Source organism: Anguilla anguilla, chromosome 3, assembly GCF_013347855.1.
Source record: "Anguilla anguilla isolate fAngAng1 chromosome 3, fAngAng1.pri, whole genome shotgun sequence".
In the NCBI taxonomy this organism is placed as follows: Eukaryota; Metazoa; Chordata; class Actinopteri; order Anguilliformes; family Anguillidae; genus Anguilla; species Anguilla anguilla.
Window position 1 is genome coordinate 56690088 of NC_049203.1, and position 20743 is coordinate 56710830.

The window sequence follows — 20743 nt, forward strand, 5'->3', positions numbered from 1 at the left end:
GATGTTTTAGTCAATCTGTTTAATGAGGTTCTGTTGAAGGGCTTCAGATACAGTACCCAAATCGGGAGATAATATTACCATGCAGAAAATCCACATGACAAGTTTGGCACAGCGGGCACTATCTGGAGCAATAATAATAATAATAATAATAATAATAATAATAATAATAATAAAAGTAAGAGAAAGCTTAGGGCTTGCATTATTTTTATATTGCGGACCTTTTGGAACATAGAGTTGAAGATGGGGTATTGAAGCACTTAAGTGCTGAAAATATACTTGTAAATAATCGAAACTGACTCACAGTACGAGGAAACATAACCGTCACACTGAAAGTAAATGCCCCGCCATACAAATTTTGGACCGTTCTGGGTGTGTGCCAATTGGTATGAAATCATTTTTCCTTGTGTATTATTTCTCTTATTTTAATTAAACCTCATAGCATGAAGGAGGCAGCATGGGGAGTGTCGGATTGACGCTGCAAGAAACAAGCAACAAGCTAACACCAGTGTGATTACATTAACTACAGATGTTGTTCTATTTTAAACACTAGTGTTCATAACCATAACAGGCTAAAAAAGGAAACAAAAATAGATAAAAGTGTTGATGTAGCACTTTCATATTAAATTTCCCATACATATCTTTCTTATGATTTTTACAACAATGCTAATCGCCATCATCATCAACAGCATTGTCATCACCATAAATTAAGTCATGAATAAATTTCATTGTGATTTTAAATATCAAACATTTTCAGTAATCAGTATTTTAAATTATTGCTAACATCATAATCTCAGAGCTGCTATCATAATAATGATAAGAAAATAATACTTGTTCTGCACAGATTCTACACATCAGTACTGGGTATATTGATACAGAAAATAACAGTCACAATATTTGGAGGATACAGACAAGGGTGCGGGCTCAGGACATGCACAGGGGAATTTTATTGGAGGCATTGGAAACAGGGACTTTTTATTGGATGCAAGGCTTGAGCAGCTGTCACTCAGACTCATCAAAACACGCATACACACAAACAATACCTCCACTCTTCATCCCTACTGAAGATTTATAATTAAATATCTAAAGATAATTAATTTAGCATTTTCTTCATAGATATATCTTTTTTAAGTTACATTTTAAAAGCTAGACTAAGCTACTTCAGCCATAATCAGTAGGAGTGACATGACTGGGAACTAAACCAATCAAAATGCTTGCTGGAAGACCCGTTGACCAATTACAGCACTGATCCAGATCCCTTCCACAGTGTCAAGAATTAAAATAAATAACACTTGACAGATAGACAGAGAGGCACACAGACACAGAGCCAGCATCACAACATCAGTTATTAGAGTTACCTGAAAAATAACACACACACGCACACACACCACACACACATACACAAAAACACAAAATAAATATTAAAGATGAGCATGAATTTCATAACCCTGTACATTCTCCCTCTCCATCCTGCCGTCCACTTCAGCCAACAACAGTCAGTCCCATTTGAGGTACATGGCTGACACAGCGGTCTGTCACATTAAAGCACTGAGTAAATTAAACTCCTTCCATTAGGATAATGAGAAATGTTTCCTTCAGAGTGGGGGTTGGCAGGATTACATCAACCTCTTGGCACAAAGACAATATCAGCAGTACTCACAAAACATGCCCCTCTAGATTAAACAAAAATAAGGAAGAGATACACTCGCAGTTACAGGAAGGGGCTGATAGACATACAGACAAGAGCATGCTGAGGAGACTGAAGGACATATTACAGTGTTACAGTTACAGCACAGACTCATACACTCATATGCAAACACAGACACAAACATTCTCTCTCTCTCTCTTTCTTTCTCTCTCTCTCTCTCTCTCTCTCTCTCTCTCACACACACACACACACACACACACACAGACTAATAGTGTGTTTCAGTGCAGTTTTCTGGCTAGCTCACAATGACTCCTGATTCCGGTTTTTGATCAGTGGTTTCAGTTGGACCCACATACACACACACAAATTGAGACAGCAGACGACTGACAAGACCATGGGAGAAAACAGATAAACAAATTGAGAGACTGACAGATACACACATAGTGTTGCCAACACATAGAAAGTGCCACATAGTGGTAGCCGCCTTTGTAAATCAAAAAGATTACAAGATTAAATAAAATAAAATCCTTAAGTAAAAAAAATCTGAGATTTGTGGGATCCTGAGGATCAGAGTGAATGAGGGCTTCCCAGCATCAGTCTCATCCTACCAACACCACACACAGACACACACACACAAACTTACACACATACACACGCTCTTTCTTTGTTTCCTCCTTTTACACACATGCACGCAGTCTGTCTTCAAAAGTCACTAACACCTTTGAATTTCGTCCTTGTTCTTTTTTCATATTTGGATGACGGTATTACTCCATAATCCCCAGATAGCTTAATCCCCGCAACTAGTTATATTCCACATTTCCTTGAACATATAGAGAATAACACAAAAGTCCTCATAGAGATTCTGAGGAGATGCCTGATTGCTCCTAGATCTGTGTACACTATAATGTAAAAAGCAAGATAAAGTCAACTTAGTCCTTAGGTGACTCTGCCAGCCACTGCAGATGCCAGAAAAGAAGGAAATCAGAGAACAGGAGTAACTGTGTAAAGTTAAGTTGCGCCTACATTCACCTGCCTCAAGGTGTCTCAGAGATTATGGAGCAATGTGGTCACCCTATCTGACCCTCCCCCCACTCTTTCTCGCTCGCTGCTCAGAGCTCTGTACAGCGCTCCTGCTTGCTGTAGTGGTCAAATTGACTCTTCCAGTGCATCATGTAGGAGCTCCAACGGTGAAACTCAACCTTCCACTGGCGCTCTGCCTCATCAATATTGTCTGTGAGCGTGGGAGAGAGAGAGAGAGTGTGAGAGAGAGAGAGAAGCAAAATCCTTGTGTAAAGCCCAGTGTCAGTGAGAGATTTTGCTTGTTTATTGTTACTCTTCCACCCTTTTTCCACATTAATATATATCTTTATTCACACCAGTACCGATCAGACAAAGACATCACTCTTCTATAGCACAGGTACGAGAGCACAAGCCTGCAGACATGCTGTCAGTGTCATGTGAGATCAGTAGAGCGCCCAAAGAGAGCTGACATTGCAACTCATGTTGAATAAGGCTAATTAGCTTGGGATGTTTAATGATTTGAAAAAGAGTTTGCTCAGGTTGTGGGAGGGGGGTTTGTTGCCTACAAAACATTCAAATATAAGACATGGACATTCCACCCGGGGAGTATGGGTTTATAGTGAAATACAAATTCAAATTTTCAATACAATTATTCTGTTTAAACATTGCAAAATAAAATGACTGCACTATGAATTAAAGTTATGAAATTCAAATTCAATTTCTGCTGGCAGTTATTTCTGTTCATATGGGGTGTCTCTCAGAACACTGAATATATTCATAACCATAATAATAGCCTTCATTGGGATGGTTACCTGTATTACTGAAGCTATATATTTTTAAATGTTTAAAACAATTATCTTTATCTAACAATTATCTCTATGTCCGAATGTGGGTTCAGTTGAACTTAATCACCACTAATAATACCAGGAGTATTCCGGATCTTATTTAAACAGGATTATTTTTCTGTATTGATTTTCCAAACAATTCACTTCATCTACTTTTCAATAAACCACTATCTGTATTCTTTTGCAGACTGTTTGATGAAATACCATACCACCCATGTGAAAAAAGTTATTTTCATTCAATTTAAAAACCATTCAGTGTAACAAGGATAATAAAGAAAATCAGGAATGGGGCAAATACTTTTTCAAGACACTGTATAATGTTATTATCTTTTTCCTTATTTTTTTAGTCTCCAGCTAATGCTAGCAAGAATTGTTACCTGCAGTTTAAATCAGCAGGCCAGGAATATAATGTACAAAACTTGTTGTTTTGGCTCTCTACTCCAGCACTTTGGATTTGCAATAAAACAATAAATATGAGGTTATAGTGCACACATAATGCAATACCTGTGATATTGAGTAGCTGGGGCAGGAAGCGGTTCCACAGTGCACACAGCTGGGTCCTCAGTCCGCGGTGAACCTTCATTGGATCTATATTCAGGCTAACGTGCTTCTGCTCAGCTGCCGTAAAAACAGGCCACCTTCGCCGACTCTCCAAGCTGCCATCTGCATTCAGGTTAGGGTTACTGGAAGACAGAGAGGTTTATTCAACATTCAATCATCCTGGATGTCCTACACATCCGTCAGATCATGCTCACAATTTACTTCAATCTATCCGCCTTCCTACCAGGTTTTTACCCTCCCTGTCCTTTTCTCTGCTTCTTTTTCCTTCTGCCTGATGATAATGTACACTCTTGCTGGCCTCTTATCCCACCCACACCCTGGATAATCTAAAAGACCTCTCAGACCCTCTATCTTTCCTCCCAGTCCCCGCTTCCCTTACATTACATTACATTACATTTATTTGGCAGACGCTTTTATCCAAAGCGACGTACAAAAAGACGTCCGTCCCTCACCCAGTGCGGGCGAAGTTGGCCCAGTATTTCATCATGCGGCGACTGAGCTTCTCCTCCTCGGCGGTGTAGTTGAGTCTCTTCTCCAGTGGCAGGCCAAACACAAACTCAATCTCATAACCATGGATGACCCCCATCCACTCTGGCCACACCAGGTTGGAGGCCCGGTGGTCAAACAGGTAGAGGTACACACCTCCTTTTTTGGGTTGATTTTTTAAGAGGTTTGAGACAGTTTGATAAGCATGAGGGAGAGAGACAGAGAGAAAAGAGAGAATTTGTGATTTTTATGTTGGAGCTTTCTCAAGAACATTTTAAAGTTTAATATTAGCGCTACACTCACGATGAGTGCAAGCCTCTAGTAATGTTTTATTGCTGCTTAATGAATGAATGGATTGGGAGTGGACAATACTTTTCTTTGAAAAGACAGAAAAGTGAGGCCTATTAATTAAATGTAAATTGTTACCACCAAAAAACTCTTGGCACTGCCATTTTAATGTTATCACAACTTACAAAAGGTAGGCTTTCAGACTAGTAACATCTAGGTAGTTAGTTAAACGTTCCCATTACTACTACTATTAATGTCATTTTCTTTGTTCACTTTGTCCATTATACAGTTGAAGGTAATTAATGAACCTCTGTGAGTGAATAGTAACTAATTATTAATAAACATTTTCTGCAACAGTAATATGTAAAAGCAACATATGGCATTGACAGCTAAAACATACGGTAAGACAAAATTCAGTATTATTGAAAATAAAAAGAAATCTGCGGTAAAAAACTGCGGTAAGAAACGGTTTCTGAATGTCTGTGCCACTTTTTATTCTAACTCACATCTTCCAGTCTTTTATGTAATTGAATTCCTTTGCATGCACAGATTTTTTTTTGAATTAATTTAATTATACCTGCATGACCGATTGCCCTGTCTTTCTTTGACTCACCATTTGAGTTGCCCCCTCCACTATTGATGACTGCTCCTGAGTTGCCTCCTCCGACGCCTGCCCCAGTGGACCCCCCTACCCCAGCCTGAGAGCGAAGGGCATTATGCTGGGCATATGATCTGGCAAAGTGCTGAAGGGGGCAGATGACATTGTGATCTCCCACAATGTCATCCATGGCATCCCGATTCTTCAGAGGGTTGTTTTCATCCATCCAGTCTGTGTACTGCAGCACTACTGCTTCCAGGCCAATGTCATTGGCATGGGGAACACTCATCTTCACACCCTCAAGGAAATCCTCTCGGGAGATCAGACTCTCATTGTCCTTGCTGAAGCCTGGGGCGCCATAGAGAAGGGAGTATGAGCCCTCATCCTGGTTCACTCCCAATAGAATCTGAGTGTCCTTAAAATTTCCGGAGCTCAGCATAGCCTCTGGTGTGTCTGGAAGGACAACACCATCAATCACTGGAACAAAGGAGAAACGAAACAGGCTGCTGTAGGGGAGGACTTGCCACTCCTGTTCAATCAGGTCCTGGGGATGTCTGTTCCGCAAGCAGTCAACAATCTCTGTGTCGTTGCCATCCTGGCAACCCACAAGCTTGGCTAGCAGGGTGGAACGCCTTCGAGCTTCTGCTGGGCTGATGGTTGCCCAGGGGCAGTTGGGGACACCACTCTGCATGATGGCACGAGAAAAAGTTGGACGGCTATCAGGGGACAAAAGATGCATTCCTACAGAGGCCCCACCTGCGCTCTCTCCAAATATGGTCACCTGCTTGGGATTACCTCCAAAAAAGTGTATGTTGTCCTGCACCCACTGGAGGGCGAGCCTCTGGTCTAGGAGCCCCACATTTCCAGGAGCCTCTGAAGAGCCATGCAGGGCCAGAAAGCCAAAGGCCCCTACACGGTAGTTCATGGAGACAACCACAACCTTCTCTGTGTAGGCCAGGTACCTCCCATCATAAACATCCAATGAGGAGGAGCCACTGTAGAAACCTCCCCCATAGATCCAAGCCATCACAGTGAGATTGTGTGGCCGGGGGGAGGCTGGGACCCAGATGTTTAGGTACAGACAGTCCTCACTCATTTCCCGATTAGGGTTCCACATCTCAGTTCCAGGGAAGCCAGGATATGAGTTGTCCACAAACTGGTAACAGGCATTTGGATATGAGCTGGCATCAAAAACACCTGTCCAGGGTTCTTTGGGCTCAGCTCTCCGGAAGCGCTTCTTCCCCAAAGGGGGCTCAGCGTAAGGGATGCCCAAGAAGGCTGTCACATGACCTCTGTCTGGCACAACAGGCATGCGAATACCTCGGACGCGTCCCTGGTGGGTTGTTACAGTGAGGTCATTCTCATTCTGGGAAATGGATGGGGAAGGGAGAAGAGAGAGGAGGAGGAAGGGCAAGAGGAAGAGGGAGGCAGTCCCCATGATGATGTTTTATTTTCAGGGAATTTAGTTTTTTTCCTGAACTGAAGTGTTTTCTTTCTGCAGAAGAGGAGAAAAGAGACACAGAGTGATTATGATGTTAAATAAATAAGAGAGAAAAGCAGAAGAGAAGAGGGAAAAACAGGCTTGAAAATATAAAGGTAAAGAGAAAGTGGATAAAAGATGAAAACAATAATAAGAAACATTACATCAATGGAAACTGAATGATTATGACAAGCCCTGAAATCCAAATAACCAAAGCCCTGGATAAACAGTGCCTTTATTATAGCAAATCCAAGTAAGACTCACCCCACTTCAACTTCAACTGTCACTCACCAAACCACCAATAAAAAAAAAACACAAGTGCACACATATTCACACACAAACACACATATAAATACACAAGCACACACATGCACACACATATGTATGTGTGCACATGCGCGCACACACACGCACACCTGTGTTATTGTTTGTGTTTAGTGGTGTTGTGTGGTTGCTGTGGTGATGGGATTAGCGTAGGGGGCACAGTAGGGAACCAGGGGTCCATAGACTGGATGGCAGCTGTGGCGTGGCTATTTCTGCCCCCCATCCCACTTCAGTTGTCTGAGGTTCTATTTTAGGGGTGTCATTTCTCTCTATTGGTCTCTCTGTCTGTATGTACTGCCTCAATTTAAATTCTTAAAAATAATTGTTATATGTATCTGACAATGCTCCAGTAGAAATACTGACAGACATTTGTCCAAGCGCTAGATTTAATATGTTTGCTGATGCTTTTTCATTGACTGTGAACTGAAACAGTCCCAACTATTTGAAATGTCCAACGTGGCTTCTGCTCCTGTCGAGAGATCAGAACAGAAGTTCACATGCATGCACACAAGGCTGGCTCTAACTTTTGTGCCACTCTAGGACAGCACAATAGCAGGGTGAGGTGGGGTGGGGTGCGGTGGGGGGAGCTGTAGATAGCAATTTTGGACCAGGGGGAGGGGCTATGCTGTAGTTAGTGACCAAGGGGGGGTGTAGGTAATGATCACGGCCCCCCCTTTCCCCACCTTACGGATGGCGCCCTAGGCAACCACCTACATCACCTGTGCCTAGAACCAGCCCTGCATGCACATATGCAGTGAGCTTCAGATGAAAACGATTCTGTCCATCGTTAAAAAAAATTGCATTCATTCACTTTTCATACCTTTAGTTTGTACATATAACTTGAACACTAATGACACTTGCGTGAAATAAATTTCAAAAATATTAAACCGAGAAAGGAAGTGTCACGACACAAGCCCAGTGAAATTAAATCCCTGGCTCCAGGTCAAACTAGGCACTCTCATGACATTGCTGTGACACTGTAACAATATCAAATCATATTGACATTGACACTGCAATTTTGCAGTATTGAGTACGACGTATCTGCTTTACAATGGTATAATCCTTGTGTACTTAGGAAAATAGAAGATTTGTAGAGAAGACTGTAGGAAACTGGGTGTTGGGGGGTGGGGGGGTATGATACTCTGTGTGTCTCAATGGAGTTATTAATATCTGTAAAGACAGCTGAGGGGCGGAAATGGGGGTGAGGGGGAAGGAAGGGGGAGTTGGTGTCCTGTCTCAAATTAGAACCCAGAATCTGTGTATGAAGTTCACAGGGGGATCAATTTCAGTCTGGGATTACACACTGTCATATGCACTATCATATACTCACATATCACCTCATATGCATATACATATTGTTAGACTATATGTATGCAGTATCTCAATGTTAGATTATGTTTTCTCTTTGAAACATGCCCTGCATCATAAAGCATCATACAAGGACTGCATCAGAGGTTTTGTTTTACATATACAAAAAACAGGCTCCTTCAACATGCTTTCTATTTTTATTGTACCCAGACACTGGGCTTTAAACAAGGAGTCTCTGCCTCTGTCTCTGTCTCTGTCTCTGTCTCTGTCTCTCTCTCTCTCTCTCTCTCTCACCCTCGGAGTCAGGGTTTGAACTCTGTTCTTGTTACCATGGCAACCCAGTCTAGATAGCCTCATGGATCCTTTTCTCCTAGCTCTATATGATTGTTACCTACTTAATGATGCCTATAGCTATCTCTTTTGATCATGACTCATTCTGTTCATCAGATTTACTTCTGTGACAGTCACGTTCCTCTTACTTTCCATTTCTTTCTGTAAAGACGAATACTTTCTTGTATATCTGAATTTTTTTCTCAGTGGAAATAAAACAGCCCTCTGAGACTATGCATGTTAAAGCTACATACACCAGATTACTAATACTGGCTTTTAAAGAGTGATATTCAGTTATATTCCAATAAAATCATGATGTACGAAAAGGACAGAGAAAACACAATACCACTAAACTTATTACAAATTTGAGACAGTCATGTGCTGCATACTTTTCTGTCCCCATATATCACTCTGTATGACAAGACAGACAGTGCATTTCAAAACACTGACAGTTTGATGAGTGGCACAGGAATAACTGGAATTTTCCATTTTGCGCTTAGTCCATCTAACATTTCACCCATGGACACACTGCCTGGATCAAGGCAACTGTACAGTGAACTGCTAAGTATCATTTGACAGTCATCTATTATTTAAAGTTCAGTCCTGCACCCATTTGCCCTATGTATATCTTATAATATAGCATTATAGTAGCAAAAACTAGTATTAAAAGTGACTGAACAGTTTACCTAGTATGACACCTGTTGATGCCACATCTACAGCACGCCAATAGCTAGTCACAGATAGCTGCTGATGCTCAGTCAACAAGCTTGCAAACATTAGTTGATCTCTTCCTAATACCAGCATTGTAACCTACTAAATAATTAGTCTAAAAGAAGAATACATTTCAACTGTAGCTACAATTTACCATCATCAACTATCGTTGTGTTTCATATACAAAGAACACTAGGCAACAAAAGTATTCTTTGTTATACTTTGTTTTCAACTGCACAGGTAGCTTAGCTAAATTAGCAGCACAGAAGCTACGGATTAAAATATGGCCAGTTTAGTTGCCTAGACAACCATACAGGCTCACTATTCAATAACCACTTGGCTAGCTCAACTCTCTGGGTGGAAAGCATGCAATTATAATGAAACAGAATGATATTGTAGGCACTTTTTTCCTAACAAAGTATATTTTAATATAGCTTGTTGGGTAAAATTTAAGTTGAAAACCTGAGATAGAGTTTTGGAATAGTTATCATTTAACAGCTCCCTCCTGGCCAGTTCATTAACATGACTTGAATTAACATACAGTATGGATGTCATTTAAACTATTGTGAACCTAACGAATAATAGCAAAAACAGCTTAGCTGTCCTGTAGCTATATACCGAGCTAGATGACTTGGCTAAAATGCCAAGAAAACTAGTAAACTTGCTACATAACAGCAGTTGTATGACCTTAGTGCTCCTATTATCTAGTGATTTACATTCTGATAAATACACTGAAACAAACCTGTTTAGCTCGCAAAGTTCTGCAGTGCGCATTCAGTGCCCCTCAAGAGTTTGCAAGAAGAGGGTATCTCAGTGTATTTGGAAGTTGCACTTGCACACACACACACACACACACACACAAGGTAGTTGTAGCTAGACAAAACAGAAAAAATCCATGTTTGTATGCAAGTGTTTAATGTGTACGTGTGAGCATTAGAAATACATGTGTACGAATTCTGCAGTGTGTACAGAAATCTGAGAGCTTTTCATAAGAGGTAAAGCAGAAAAAGACCCAAGCAGTACCTGAGAAGTCATTAACTTTATAAATGAGTTTATCTTACATTGATAACAATATTACAGAATATATATTTAAAGAATAGATTTTATTCTGCCATATGATTTAAGCTCCCAGTATACGTTCCTAGCTGATGCATGGAAATGTCGATTTTGACACTTTCACAGGTTTTTGAGAAACATCTTCAGATGGATTCAGAGGTCTACCCAATTTGGGTCTGATTATAACAGGTCTCAGCAGTAAAAAGAAGAGGGACACAGTTATGGGACAGGTGCTGGACGTAAACAAGACTTAATTTTAGGATTGGCTGCTGCGCGCATGCGTGAATGAACAACCTCTTAAAATACACGGGCACGCAAGTCTACGCATGATTTAGTTTTTGCTTAATCGTTGAATAGCCTCTACATTAGGCTGCAGATCCACATGATGTCATCTTTAAAATATAGAGCTCGGTCAAATAAGAGCGACAGTGCAACGCTGCACAGAATATTATGCAACACCGCCGCTTCATGACCGCGAATAAATGCTTGTATCTGTCCGATGCAATTTAATGCAATTTACCTGCCTCCTTGAAATCGCAATTACAGCTGCTGAACAACAACGGTAATATTAGGCCTAATAATAAATTTCAGGTCCCACTTACTTTCTATATTTCAATGGGCAGACATAAACGAATTAAGCTCAGCTAACTACATAGGCTATGTCAATATCAAAATAAATTAAGGGCACTGCACGGGCTAATCCGAATAGATGTATAAATTTCTCAGTGTAGTAATTTGGAGTCGCGATATCCTGAAAAATGTACGTACAGAAATGACAGACATGGTGCGTCTTCTAGCGGAGCAGATGCGCGCAAGCACACACTTACACACATGCAACTACATGCAGGCGCCGTGACACACGTACACACGCTCAAACACTCTTATGCCAAATTACAAACAATCTTACGTCCATTCCTCTTTTGTTTTACACTGTCCAGATTAATGAGTAGCCTTTTTCACTAATACTCTACTTATATTTTCAAGTACAGTTGTATGTATTTACTGTACCTGAAGCCTCCCGTTGTCAAACCGGCTGAACCTAGTTGTTTTTCCCCAAGGCTTGCCTCCCTCTTTTCTCCGTCCTTGAACTAGGCAAGCTGAAGCTCCAATCGGGGTTAAGAGGTAGTGAAACAGGGTTAACTATCTGGGGCGATGGACACTGAAAAAATATAACGATTTATGTCGCCTCGTTTAGCACAGTGCGTAAATCACGACGTTGTGTCCTACTGCAACAGTGGTAGGGGAAGACTGCCCATAATAAACCCTTTACAATAAAAAAACAGAGGACTCTCGCGAGATGTAACCCCCACCCCAGCACACACACACACACGCCAGCGGCTTTTTGTACATTCACCAAATTTTCGTTATGACACTACTTCACTTTTCACATGAGATGTTCCTTACCTTGATCATTCGTCCATGTTCACAAACGCGTTACTCAACACTGTCATTGCGCGGGGACGTCTATGTTATCCACAACTGCCTCCTTTTGTGAAATCAGTGGAAACTGTGTACGGATGACAGGTGCTGTTGAATGTTGTTACAGCGGGAATGCTGTCTCCAGTAGAAGTATCCAAACTGTGAATGGAGCAGAGACATAGCCTACTGGACCCAGTATGTGAACACCAGAACACCAGCAAACTACGCATGCAACATTGGATGCAATGGATGCAACACTGACAAACTGAGACAGATAATCTACTATGCTAACATACGGTAGCAGATAGTAACAGCACAAATACCACAAGTGCAGTATACAAATGTTAAAAAGTACATACTAACTCACAAACACAATGACACAGGACACAGACCTGCGTGGTAACAAAGAAAACAATAACCGAATGTGTTCCATTCCTCTTAAAATATAGTCTCTTGCTCCCTATTATGTTTGTATTCTTCCTCTTAGTACATAAGTGCATTGCACTTGCGCCTCTCATTTACTGTACAGAAATTCTGATAGAGCAAAAGAGAGAAAAAAACAGGAGTATGAAATACTGAGTTGAGATGGGGGTGGTTGTGTTCGTTACATGTTTGCAGAGGGAAGGGAGTGGGGTGAGGTAAGAGTGTGGAAGCTTTCCCTACATATTTGTAATTAAAGAGAGTGCACTCTCTTTCCAACACTACCTCCCAAGGGACAGGAAAATATATTGCCACACTCAGAGGACAGTTAAATTTCTGTTATACTTACAGTGAAGACAACAGTCTACAATTTCCTGTGTCACCAAGGTGATGTCCTATCATCATGATTTTCAGGCAACGAATGGATTGAATTGTGGGTCAAGAATGCTACCAATAAGTCAATATATCAATAAGTCAAGGTCATATTTATCTGACTGAGAATATCTGCCAAATGATCAAAATAAAATAAATAATTGAAGTGTGGAAAATAGCTTGCCTATCGGATATCTGTGGCCTACTGCCTGGACATGTACTGCAATTTAAAAAAAAAAAACGCAGGTGAGACATTATTGTAAAACCCTCCAACTGCAGCTGAATAAAAGATCTTACAAGGTAGAATGTGTAGGTGAAGATTTTTCAAATGGAATTTGAAACCCATGGTTGCTATTTTTCGTAAATTTCTCATATCCTTGTTTATTTTGAAACCCCGTGTACTGACTGTACATCGTAATCAAATGTTGTTTCCCAGAATAAGTTAAGAGAATTACTGCTTGCATGATGATGTTTTCCCTCAATCTGTGCATCTCTAGTTCCAGTGTTCAGCTTGCAGTCTTGGTGTTAATGTTGTTGGCATTGATTATCTGTCTCCTCTAGACTCAAACCCCAAAGCCACTCCCCTCACCCACAATTAATTTTCCTTGATTCAATCAGGACAATTACCAACATAAGGGATACAGGCAGTGAGGTGTAGCAGTAAGGGGAGAGAAGCAGTGAGGAAACAAGGACATGGAGATTTGTCTTTAAAGGGAATTACTTGTTTATTAGAAATGCAAGGCACTGCATAATTGTCTTGTCCTGGTAGTACTGTATATACTAATCATACCAGTTATTATATAATGATTGTGCATCAAGTCTTTTGTTTTGTTGGTTTTTGTTTTTTTGCAGAGAATGTATTGCAGATGTCTGATCTGACTAAATTTTTTCTGGATCCTGGGCAAGCTCTGTGTCATCTTATTTAATTCTGTCAGTTTATTGAAATTGGACAGTGGAATGCAATGGCAAAAGAATGTGGAGTGGTCTTGCAAGAGAGGCTTTATGTTCTGATTATTCTGAGTAAACACAAAGCCACTCTTGCGAGACAAATTGGGAAAATGAGCTAACACAGAACACATTTTTAAAATTATTATTTCATTTATTTAATGAAAAACCTTATCAAACACCAATATCACCTATGAGAAAAAGTAATTGCCCCTTTAGTTACTCAATCAACCAATTAACCAAATTTAATTGATAATTAGATTCAGATGATTAAATACAGCCAAGCCTGATTGCAGCCAGTTTAATCCCTGTTTAATCTAAGGCCTTGTACACCCTAGCACCCCTTTCAAAAACCATTTCAGCTTCTTAAAACTGTCAAATCTACACTGCCAGTGATTTTGAGAACATTCAGCTTACAATCCCTTGGCGGTAGGATCAAAAAAGTTTTGGAAACCTGTAACTGATTTTACCTGTAAATTTGTACAGGATTGGTTTTCTAAACCTTCGCGTAGAATCATTTCCTTTCCACTTGTGGCACTTGCGAGTTCTAATGGAGTTTAAAACATCTTCATAGTTCATTTGACAGTTGAATATTTTTATTTATTTTACTATAATAATAATTTTTAATCTGGATATTAGGGCTGCCGATCGCAGTTCAACTTGGACAAAGGAGATCCTTCGCAAACATTCAGAAAGTGACAAATTGATCCATGTTGTTTATTTTTTAAACAGTAAACATGGCTATGGTTACCATGTATGCCATCAAATCCGCAGTCAAGTAAACGTGCTGTGTGGACTGCATTCTAAGGTTTATAAAACCACAGAATGCATTAGAGTAATGTTTATAAGCAGGTCAAGGTAGCAAAAATGTTTTTGAAACATTTCAAAACTAAAACCACTAATGTGTACAAGGCCTCATTCATATTGAACCTTACCATCAGAGTGAGGTAGTCACTGCAAATTTTCTACAAACACAGTATGCCATGATCAAAGGAAATTTCAGAAGAGGTAAGGAAAAAAGTTGTTTAAATGTATCAGTCTGAAAAGGGTTACGAAGCCATTTCAAAAACTTTGAAATTCCACTGAACCACAGTGAAAGTGATTATCTCCAAGTGGAGAACACTTGGAATAGTGGTGAATTTTCCCAGGAGTAGCCAGCCTGCCATTGTTGAAGCAGCTAAGAATTTTGCCTGTCATGCTGCTCTGTACCAGGAAATTCTAAAGGAGAATGTCTGGTTATCTGTCTGTGAGCTGAAACTGAAGCATAATTGGGCTAAGCAGCAAGACAATGATCCAAAACACAAAAGCAAGTCCACATCTGAATGGCTGTAAAGAAACAAAATTAAAGTTTTCTATTGGCTAAGTAAAAGTCCTGACTATAACCCGATAGAGATGCTGTGACAAGACCTGAAACGAGCAGTTCATGCTCGTTTGTATGAATTAAAACATTTCTGCAAAGAAGAGTTGGCTAGAATTCCTCCACAGCAATGTAAAAGACTGGTATCAAATTATATGAAGTGTTTAGTGTCAGTTATTGTTACTAAAGGTGGTGCATCCAGTTACTAATTTCAAGGGGGATTGACTTTTTCACATGGGGGATGTGGGTGTTTCCAAAGTTTTTCCATGGGAGTTTCCACTCAGTATTAGCAAAGATAGACCAAAATGGTAATGTCCTGTTTATATGATGAAGCTCAGACCTTGTTGAGGCTCAGAAAAGCATTCTTTCCATACACCAGGGCAAAGCCATTAGAACTCCCTTTTCCCAACATCAGCTGTTTATGAAAGTCTTGACTTTTCCCTCGCTCACACACAAAACAATATAGATACTGAAAGAACTGCTCAGGGCTACATTCTGGCCACATCAGCAGGGACTGCGGGATCCAAATATGCTTAATGCACTGAGAGGCAAAAATCGCAAGGTGGGAGAAAGGGGGACCGAAACAGCTTTCTCGGGGTAATCTATAATAGGGTCATTAAAGGAATCAGTGTGCTGATCCAGGGCCATTATCTAATTGCTGGTCTGTTAGTGATTGCCTGGACACATCAATCTGTCCTACTCCTCGTCCCTATTGCTCGCTATCTCATTACTCCTGATTACTTTACTCATTGCTCCACATGGCCTCCTGATTCCTTCATCCTTAGTTATAAGGGAGCAATGTAAGAATGGGGCACGAAGGCAGAAGGGATCAATGCTGCTTGAATACTTAAAAGAAATACAAAGAAATAAAGGGAACAAATAAGTCTCCCCACAGGTGAGGCAGAGTGAGAGACATACTTCTCTGTTTACTGTCTTCACAGTCTACATGAAGTGAAATGTGTACCTTCATATATGCACTTATGTTTTTATAAAAAAAATAGGATTTAAATAAATGTTTTTGTTATTCTGCAACCTCCACTTTCCCATTATGCTTTGTCCCAACTCTACAGCATTGTAACAGTATGACAGAAGTCCTAACGCACAGCATTTTTTGATGAAATATGGCAGTTATGCCAAAATGATATTTTTTTTTTCTTATGATCCCAACATGCAGTTGGAGAGGATAAGTTAATCAAGCTCCTTTTCTACTGCACAATGATTAAAAGCATCCTGCTCAATGGCATAATGGTGTATGTATGGTAATTTGACCGTCTCCCAAACATTCTTTGCCTAGTCAACATTTCATGCTGGGAAATTGGCTATTTTAAAAGAGCATCTTCTATAGTTCCCTCCAAAAGTAGTGGAACAGTAGAATTTAATTTGTTACTTTTCCTTTGTACGTAAGGCATTTGGATTTGTGATCAAAAGATTAATATGAGACAAAAGTATGGACAAGCAACTTTTATTTCATGGTATTTACATGCATATATGTTTTGCCATTTTACAGAAACAGCCTTTTTTGAGTTCCCCATTCTCATCTGTGCAAAAGTAAGATGACTCAGAGGTGTTACCTGTTGCTCACGTTTCATTTTGCATGGACTGTCTACACAAAAGGGCAGTGAGTGTCTAGACATGGTTTTAGTCTTTGTTTTCATCTGTGGAGATTACATTTGGAGTCAGGGCATACACCAGTATGAAGACCAAAACACTAGCAGTATGGCTGATAAACAACTAATCAGCAAACTGAAAGGACAGAAGAATTCATTAAGAAGGATAGCATTAAAACTGAGTATATCAAGTACAGCAGTTTGGAAACTCTTGAAAATGAAAGAAATCACTTCTGGCAGCCCGTGTACAGGCCAGGCAACTGCAGTTGATAACAGACTTATCCTAAGAGCTCTGAAGAAAAACCCTAAAACAACGGTCAGTGAAAACAACATCACTAGCAGGCTCCACAGGGCAGGGGTGAAAATGTCACAAGCCACCATATGCAGAAGAATTTGAGAACAGAATTGTAGGAGCGATGCTGCAAAAAATCCTAGCAGCAACAAGATAAGGGCAGTTTTGAATTCACGAGAAAATACAGAGATGAGCCACAAGAGTTTTGGAACAATGTTTAATGGACAGATGAGTCCAAAATATAACTTTATCAAAATGAGGGAATGCCAAAAGCGTGGAAAAAGGAAGGAACAGCCCATGATCCAAAGCACCCCCCTTCATCTGTGAAATATAGAGGAGAAGATATCATGGCATGGGCATGAATGGCTGCTGCTGGAACAGGCTCACTCATCTTTATTGATGATGTAACTGAAGATGGCATCAGTAGGATGAATTCAGAAGTGCATGGACTTATTTTGTCTGGCTATGAACAAGTAAATTCCTCCAACCTCATCAGCTGACACTTCATCCTCCAGCAAGACGATGACCTCAAACACACTGCCTTTGCAGCCAAAGCATTCATCAATGGAAAAAAGTGAAAAGTTTTGTCATGGCCAAGTCAGTCAGGAATAAAACATTTGATTTAACCATTCTGTGTGGCTATTTTCAACATATTTTCAATACTAGAACGTAGTATATCAGCATGGATAATATGTCCACTGTGACAGTGCTAGATTATTCAAAACACTGTTAACCCACATTGCATGTGGACCAAATTTAATTGTCAATCAAGATGAATTGGCCCTGGTAAACCAACATGCAAATCTTGGACTAGTACTCCTGTATATCTCACCTCTCTTCCAGCCTCTCTGTCATCATCCTCATCCTCACTCTCACTGTTGTTGATGAAGCACAGCTGCAGATTCATTTGAGTCTGGAGACTGGGAAAGTGAATGCGTTAATAACAATGTTTATTTACACCTAGAAAAAAAAAAAAAGAATCTAGGGAAATGGGGACCTTTGGTGTGTCAGTGGAAGGGTTATGACATATTTGACACAATGAGAATAAAGAAAATACAACAAAAGAAAGGAGATGACTTCTTCTATTAGAAAGAATGAAGTCAAGCAAGAACTAAACTGAAAGGAGTTACTAATCAGAAAAGATAAAAAGGACAGTTTATGACTTTATACCGTGAAGTAAGAGCAGTAACTCGACTGCTTTCATCTTCCGCTCCTCCTTCCCAAGTCTCCCTCTGATTCACTTGCTCCCTTTCTTCAATCCAGCCCCTAGACACACTCCCATGTTCCAGAACAATGGTACTCTGAAAGATGAAATTTATGAGATTGAGTTAAAGATTAAGTCAGGGTTTCCAACACAAAATCGCAGAGCCTACCCTGTGCATGCTGGCTTGTTTTTCCAGCCAGTATCGGAATCATTCATAATTCTGAAAATGCATTTTAGTGCTTCCATCATTTTGTACTTAATCTGAATTCAACGGAGTTTAGGCTTTGTCTCAATGAAAGTATTTCATAAGGAGTTGCAAAGATCAGCCATTGCCAGCTGACTCTGAAACAATTTCAAATTTTCTTTCACCTCAACTTAAGGCGGCCCAGTGGAAATGGAGATGCAAGCCTTTTCACTGTGTTTTGGAATAGTGGTGTTTACCTTTGATCTTCTGTCCTCTTCTTGTTTCTCCAATTCTGCAATCCGTAGGCTCAGGGCCTCCCAATGCATGATGGGCAATCCTAGGTCATCTTCAGGATACCTCTCCTGCCATTCCAGGACTGCCCCATCCATAGCCTGACTGAAATCCTCTGCATCATCGCTCTCCTTCTCCTCTCCCCTCTCCCTCTCTCTTTCTTTCTCTCCATCCATCCTATGCTTCCTGAAAAGAACCTCCAGGGAGTAGAGATTCAGGGAGAGGAAACACCTATGGAGACGGAGATAGATATGGGTACTGTTTCTGCTATTATAGGCAAAACCTACCCCAAACCAGCCAAATAAAAAGCATGGGAAAAGTAAAGGTTGGAGAATTCTGAAGCCAACAAAATATTTAAAAAAGAATTGAAATCACATTGGTAAAAGATATATATATATATATTGGATTGTATTTAAAACTAATCCTGGGGAAAAGTACCTGATTAGTAAACTTAGTGACTGAAGTATAACAATGGCAATGATTAATTTCTTCAAACCTCAATTCAGATTAAAAATATTGCTAACACAAACCATCTTTTTCAGTAGTACTGTTTGTCTCATTTTCAGGTACAGAATGTAATAATTTAAAAAATCTAACTACATCACCACTCATATGCTGGCTCAGTTTCCTAATATGTTTGTTTATTGTCATTTTTTAATACAGGTGCATCCCAGCTTTAAAATAGGGGGCTAATGACAACACCTGTGACCAGGTGATGGGACAAGCACTTAGGTAGGTAGGGGAAGGCTAGACCCAGGCTGCATTTTGGGCCTAGCCAAGGTTAAAAGAACACAGTGACAGAGTAAAGAGGATTCACTCTTTACTTTAGGAAACATAAAATTTGAATTTGAATTAGAATAGTTGGTAGCGTTTTCTTTAAGGGAAACAGTATAAACTCATTTCACACGACGTTATCACTTTAAACCACGTCCAATTAAATACTGAGACTCCACTTCAATTAAAATAGAATTCTTTGGGTTGGGTGTTACAAAATATTTGAAGACGGCCTATTATATTTTACAAATTCAACTTCAAGTGGATGATCTATAAAAAGTCAGATCACATCTAAAATAGTTTAAGATAAAAACATAAACAGTTATAAAAATAATTTTTCAATAGCATAACTGCACCAAAACTCTATTGTGGTGGTTTAAAAATCTGAAGAAGCCAGGAATTAAATAATACCATTCGCTCTAAAATGAGCATAACGACACATTAATTGATAAAAAATAATTATTAACTTAAGCTAACATGTATTTTTGCATTGTTGTGCAAAAATGGTTTCATAAATGTGGGTAGTCCTGAAGTGAAGGTGAAGCTTAAATGATAATAATGTAATGTTTGCCTTTTAAAGTGCACTGTACATAGAAACACTACTCATTACCAGCTGTACATAAGACTAAAGAATTATTTGCAGTAGCTTATACAGTAGGGTCACCAGTTGTGTTTAAAAGGTAAATTATGCCATTCAGATGTGAGGACATGCTGAGGATAGTTTGCTATAAAAAATAACATTGTATGTCGTTTTATAAAATAAAAAACGAAATGACTGTAAGTTATAGAAAAATGTAAGTAGCATTCTTCATTCATTTATATGTCCTTATGTGTACTGCCCTCTGGTGTCAAAACAACTAGTGTTGTGTTTAAAATAATTTTTAATAATGAAACATTATGTGCCTTGCCAGTACTAACAGTAGAGACACATAAATGAATAAGCCCAGGCAAAACCTTTCTCATGATAAAAAAAAGTATAATTTTCATTCCAATGTATGTAACATGGGAAATATAATTTGTTATACCAAAATCTATTTGACAACTCAACAACAAAACAGAATAACATAACAAAATTTCGTTTTCTTTAAGAAAAATTATCAAGAAATGTGTTTTGTATATAGCATTGAAGAAATGCAAAATTGATGCAACGGTGAGATAACAAAATATCCGATCTCTCCTATTATCTGGAAAATTATGGACATTAAGTAATACGTAAATAAGTCATT

The 20743-nt window shown here is 39.5% G+C and overlaps 2 protein-coding genes across 3 annotated transcripts; both read right to left on the minus strand.

Annotated features, from left to right (window-relative positions):
* On the minus strand, window positions 1–11925 carry LOC118223028 (acetylcholinesterase-like). Its single transcript, XM_035409076.1, has 5 exons — window positions 11661–11925; window positions 5459–6938; window positions 4524–4716; window positions 4015–4193; window positions 1–2876 (listed from the first exon to the last, which is right to left on the minus strand). Exons 2-5 carry the CDS (start codon window positions 6879–6881, stop codon window positions 2755–2757), a joined length of 1917 nt encoding a protein of 638 aa, XP_035264967.1. The 5' UTR covers window positions 6882–6938; window positions 11661–11925; the 3' UTR covers window positions 1–2754.
* A 4762-nt stretch (window positions 11926–16687) lies between these two features.
* LOC118223032 (schwannomin-interacting protein 1-like) lies at window positions 16688–18974 on the minus strand. Of its 2 annotated transcripts, none has more exons than XM_035409084.1 (4): window positions 18710–18974; window positions 18235–18365; window positions 17897–17984; window positions 16688–17601 (listed from the first exon to the last, which is right to left on the minus strand). In XM_035409084.1, exons 1-4 carry the CDS (start codon window positions 18917–18919, stop codon window positions 17593–17595), a joined length of 438 nt encoding a protein of 145 aa, XP_035264975.1. In that variant the 5' UTR covers window positions 18920–18974; the 3' UTR covers window positions 16688–17592. The 2 variants fall into 2 exon arrangements, with proteins under 2 accessions (XP_035264975.1, XP_035264974.1); XM_035409083.1 differs by having other exon boundaries at window positions 16688–17605.
* Window positions 18975–20743: the final 1769 nt, after the last annotated feature.

What these genes read in the sequence shown, in the direction of transcription:
- LOC118223028 (XM_035409076.1), bottom strand. Translation starts at nt 6,881, where the DNA reads ATGGGGACTGCCTCCCTCTTCCTCTTGCCCTTCCTCCTCCTCTCTCTT. An exon ending in TGGAGGGGGCAACTCAAATG is followed by an intron (nt 4,717 to 5,458) that starts GTGAGTCAAAGA and finishes AACCCAAAAAAG; the next exon opens with GAGGTGTGTACCTCTACCTG. An exon ending in GCCAACTTCGCCCGCACTGG is followed by an intron (nt 4,194 to 4,523) that starts GTGAGGGACGGA and finishes TCTGTCTTCCAG; the next exon opens with TAACCCTAACCTGAATGCAG.
- LOC118223032 (XM_035409083.1), bottom strand. Translation starts at nt 18,919, where the DNA reads ATGGATGGAGAGAAAGAAAGAGAGAGGGAGAGGGGAGAGGAGAAGGAG. An exon ending in GTTACTGCTCTTACTTCACG is followed by an intron (nt 17,985 to 18,234) that starts GTATAAAGTCAT and finishes TCACTTTCCCAG; the next exon opens with TCTCCAGACTCAAATGAATC. An exon ending in ACAGAGAGGCTGGAAGAGAG is followed by an intron (nt 17,606 to 17,896) that starts GTGAGATATACA and finishes TTGGCTGCAAAG; the next exon opens with GCAGTGTGTTTGAGGTCATC.